This window comes from Elephantulus edwardii, unplaced genomic scaffold (genome assembly GCF_000299155.1).
Source record: "Elephantulus edwardii isolate Elephantulus edwardi_28Jun2011 unplaced genomic scaffold, EleEdw1.0 scaffold00235, whole genome shotgun sequence".
NCBI classification, from domain to species: domain Eukaryota; kingdom Metazoa; phylum Chordata; class Mammalia; order Macroscelidea; family Macroscelididae; genus Elephantulus; species Elephantulus edwardii.
Window position 1 is genome coordinate 144,579 of NW_006399985.1, and position 4,791 is coordinate 149,369.

The 4,791-nt window shown below is 44.3% G+C and overlaps 1 protein-coding gene across 1 annotated transcript in view; it reads right to left on the bottom strand.

Annotated features, from left to right (window-relative positions):
* Nucleotides 1-4,791, bottom strand: part of LOC102872652 (chromosome unknown open reading frame, human C5orf34) — a 54,693-nt gene that overhangs the window by 41,090 nt on the left and 8,812 nt on the right. Inside the window, exon 3 of the mRNA XM_006898605.1 lies at nucleotides 3,474-4,120. Coding sequence (XP_006898667.1) covers nucleotides 3,474-4,120 — 647 coding nt within the window. The remainder of the gene's footprint in view (nucleotides 1-3,473; nucleotides 4,121-4,791) is intronic.

Consider the following 4,791-nt stretch of genomic DNA (forward strand, 5'->3'; position numbering starts at 1 on the left):
TTTTTTTTTTTAATACAAAAATCAAATCTTCATTTATACTGCAAGCATTCTGGACATCTGTTGTATTGACCCATTTTTCAAATAGGTTATTTACCTTTATCTTTTTGTGGTGGTAATTTGTCTTTTGATTTCTTGGCTGCTGGTACCAAGTGCTGATTGTGGAATGACGCAAATTCTGTCTAGACTTTGAAAAAAAACCCTAAGGAAGAGAGGGTCAGGATGACTTGTGAGCAAGACAACGATGAAAGCAAAGGAGAGTTCCTGGAAGGAAATAGCCAGGAGGAATGGCTGAGAGATGGAGGGCTCGGGGCTGCACCAGGTACAATGGGGACAGCTGAGGGCTGGAGGGCTTGGGGCTGCACCAGGTCCAGCGGAGAGCGAGGGCAGAGGAAGTGCCAGAGTGCAGAAGAGTGCAGGCTCAGGAGATGGGTCAGGACTAGATTGTGGAAATCTGCTAAGGACAGAGGAGCTCAACTCACAGCAAGCAGGAAATTACTGGAAGTGTTAATTTAGGGTCAGTCATAAAGCTCTTTTGATTGTTGTTGTTGTTATGTGCCGTCGAGTCATTTGCGACTCATAGCAACCCTATGTACAACAGCCCTAAACCGTGCTCTATCCTGTGCCAATCGCACTGACTGACACACCCATCCCGATTACCCAAGTCACTGAATCAATCCACCTCATAGCATAGAGGGTCTTCCCCTCCTGCGCTGTCCCTCCACTCTACCCAGCATGATGTCCCTCTCTGTCTCTCCTTACAACATGTCCAAAGTATGTCAGACGAAGCCCCAGAATCCTTTCCTCCAAGGAGTAGCCTGGTTTAACACTCTCTAGGATGAATCTGTTTGTTTTCTTGGCAGTCCATGGTACATTCAATACTCTTCTCCAGCACCACAGCTCAAAGGCGTCAATTCTCCTTCTATCCTCCCTAGTCATTGTCCAACTCTCTGATGCATAACAAAGTGATTGCAAAAACCATGGCCTATATCAGGTGGACCTTAGTGTCCAGAGAGACATCGTTGCTCTTGAGTACTTTAGAGAGGTCCCTAACAGCAGACTTTCCCATCGCAGTACGTTTTTTGATTTCCTGGGTACTGGTGCCAAGAGTCTTGACCGTGGAGCCAAGCAAACTGAAGCTGTGAATAATCTCAATCTCTTCGCCATCCATCCTGATGCTACCGATTAGTCCAGTGGTGAGAATTTTTGTCTTCTTGACATTGAGCCTCAGTCCATATTGAAGGCTGCAGTCCTTGACCCTCTGCAGTAAGTGCATGAGGTCCTTCTCAGTTTCAGCAAGCAGGGCTGTGTCATCTGCATAACGCAAATTGTTGATAGATCTTCCACCAATCCTAATACCACGCTTCTCATAGAGCCCAGCCTCTCGGATAATCTGCTCTGCATACAGGTTGAAAAGGTATGGAGATAGGACACATCCCTGGCGTACACCCTTCCCAATTTTGAACCATGCAGTGTTGCCCTGCTCGGTTCTGACGATTGCCTCTTGGTCCAAGTATAGCTTTCACATTAGCACGATTAAATGTTCTGGGATTCCCATTCTTCTCAGAGTCAGCCACAGTTTGTTATGATCCACGCAGTCAAATGCCTTTGCATAATCAACGAAACACAGATAGACATTCTTCTGGTATTCTCTGCTTTCAGCTAAGATCCATCTAACATCAGCTACAATATCCCGAGTACCATGGCCCCTTCTAAACCCAGCCTGGACTTCTGGCAGTTCTCTGCTGATGTACTGTTCCAGTCATTTTTGGATAATCTTCAGTAGAATCTTGCCTGCATGTGAAATCAATGAGATTGTTCTGTAGTTTCCACACTCAGTTGGGTCACCCTTCTTTGAGATGGGAACAAATATAGACCTCTTCCAGTCAGTTGGCCAAGTGGTTGTTCTCCAGATTTCTTGGTACAACTTGGTGAGCACGTCCAGGGCAGCATCTGTTAGCTGAAATATGTCAATTGGTATACCATCTATTCCTGGAGCCTTATTTTTTGCCATTTCCTTCAAAGTAGCTTGAACTTCTTCTTTCATCACCATAGGCTTTGGCTCTTTTGATAGATAGTCTTAATAATGGAATACCAAATATTAATACCAAAAGCCTAAAAATCATCCTCACATTTTTTTTCAAGCAACAAAGATCCACCCAGTGTCTAGCTGGGGTCAAATTCAAACTCTTCCTGGATTAGTTGTAGAACATATGTCAAGTTACTCAGCACTTGAATGCCAAGTTCCTGATCTGCAAAATGGGTAACAGGACTTACCTCACAGAGTGACTGGAGGTAAAATGGGCAAAGGACTCACGAGAGTGCCTCACACAGAACAAGCACTCATGAGCACTGAGACTGCTGGGAGGGTTGTTGAGACGATTCACAGCCACCCTTGGAACAACTGCTCTGAATCCTGTCCTATCCTGTGCCATCCTCACACATCCTCACACACCAGAGCCCATTTTTACAGTCTACTTCTCAATCTATGTGGTGGAGGGTCTTCCCCTCTTTTGCCTATATTCCACCTTTTCTAATACGATGTCTCTTCCCAAGAAACAGCCTCTCCTAGAGCTTGTCAAAAGTATGTGAGGCGGAGTTTCTCCATCTTTGCTTCCAAGGAGCATTCTGGCTGCACTTTTTCCAAAACCTATGTTCTTTTGGCAGTATATGGGATATTCAGCACTCTTCTCCAACACCACAACTCAAAGTCATCAATTATTCTTCTGTCATCCTTAGTCCAACTCTCATATGTCTATCAAGTGATAGAAAAGACCATGGCCTGAATCAGGTACACCTTAGACTTCAAAGTGACATCATTTTTCCTCAGTACTTTGGAGAGGTCCTCGACAATCAACTTTCCCATGCAACGCATCTCCTGATCTCACTGCCGGTACGTGTGCTGACTGAGGTGCCACGTAAGATAAAGTTGTTGGCAACATCAGTCTGTTCTCCGTGACTCATGATGTTGTATCACACTGCCAGCACTGGCTAATACTGTTATTGCACACCTCCTACAGACTGACGCCTACAAGTCTACATCTATTAGGCCCTTTAAAACTCTTCATCAGAAGCCTCTCCGCGTTTAACCCACAGACACAGGTACCTGAGCTAGTTGTGAACATAAGCTGGTGGGATTCGTGCAATTAAGGCTGTGAGCTCAGGTGAGCTGCAGCAGACACATCCCAGAGCCGCTGGGGAGATGTGAGCACCCCCTACCTCTGGGGATACAATCCCCAGTAGGCTCTCTGCCCCAGGAAGCAGGGCCCACATCCAGTGGTCTCTACTCTCTGTGCCTAACATGCTCTCTTGTGCCCTCTCAGCCTTCTGTACACACGCCATGCACACACACAGAGCAGGAGGCTTAACCACAACACTGGTTAGAGGGACGATTTTCAATTCGTTACAAGCAATGTTTTGGATTAAGTGAAAACTGACCCTTAAGTAACTGCTCCAACGGGACCGTTCTTCCTTACCTGTGCATGTGCGGGGCAGGACAGCTAAGCGGGAGTGCCCTGGGCAGTACAGAAACTTCCTTCTTTCTTTTCTCTGACACATCAGGACTTAAAAGTCTCTTCCGGGTGATATCTGTACCAGTTATGGAAGTTTCACTCATTTTATTAAGAAAATTAAGTGCTAAAGACAAGGGGTATTTCCATTCCTCTGGACAGGAGGCCACAGGCCAAAGCTGCCTCACCCACGCATACACACAGGTGTGTTCTGTACCACGCGGATGCAGCTTCTCCATCCCTTCTGCTCCGTCCACACAACTCCTCTTCTCCAAGTGTTCTCTGGGTTTCAAGAAATGGGAATAAAGTTTCTTTTCTTTGTTCTTTAGTTTCTCTCCTGACAAACTCCCAAAAGTGCAATTTTTGTCAGCGTTTTCTATTAGTTTTCCATTTCTGGCTTGATTATGGTTTTCAGACAATACTACAGTTGAGCTTGGCTTTTGACTAACTTTACATAAAAAATGTACGGTGAATTCGTGTTGAGCTCTGGGCAAGCACAGGTATGCGTGACCTTCTAAAGACGTGATCTTCACAGAGCCAGTGTCCACACACATCACAGCACCATCCACATCAATATTAGGCCATGTCACCTCCGAGACGTCAATGAGGATGTGCTAGATGGAGAGAGAAAAGACGATGAGAAGTATCCGTAAACAGTCCGCCTTCTCCATACATGTGATGCCCAAGTATTATGTAAGAAAGCTCTTAAGAATCTCAGAGAACAGGAAATGACCCAGGTCTCAGTCTATATAAGGCCTTTCCCCTCCCAGAAAACAAACTAACTTTATTTATTTACTTAGTTAGTTATTTGCATATGAGTTTAGTTTCTTGATATTCTCTGCATTTATAATGTCTTTCAAAAACTCAGATTCCAAACAACAAGAAAAAAGAACTTCAATCAACTATCTAGTAATTCAGGGAAAACATTATGATGAAGTAATCCCATAGAACAAGGCAGTAAGTGTGTAAATATAAAATTCAATGACAGCAACGTTCCTTCTGTTTCCCAAGGCCTTGAATATGGAAGCGAGGCAGAATTATCTAGCAAATTAACTTAAATATAACAAGACGACTAGCTATATCTTTTTTTTAGTATATCCTACATGCCTAATGTAGCATTAAACACTTAATTTTGGTAATTTCATTCTCATGACATTCTTTTTTTTTTAATTGTATTATTTTTACGTGTACCGTCAAATCAGATCCGACTGGTACAGGAGGAGATTGCCCCCTCCTTCTCCAGCATAGCATCTGGTGGATTTGAACCGCGTACCTCTGGGATTTG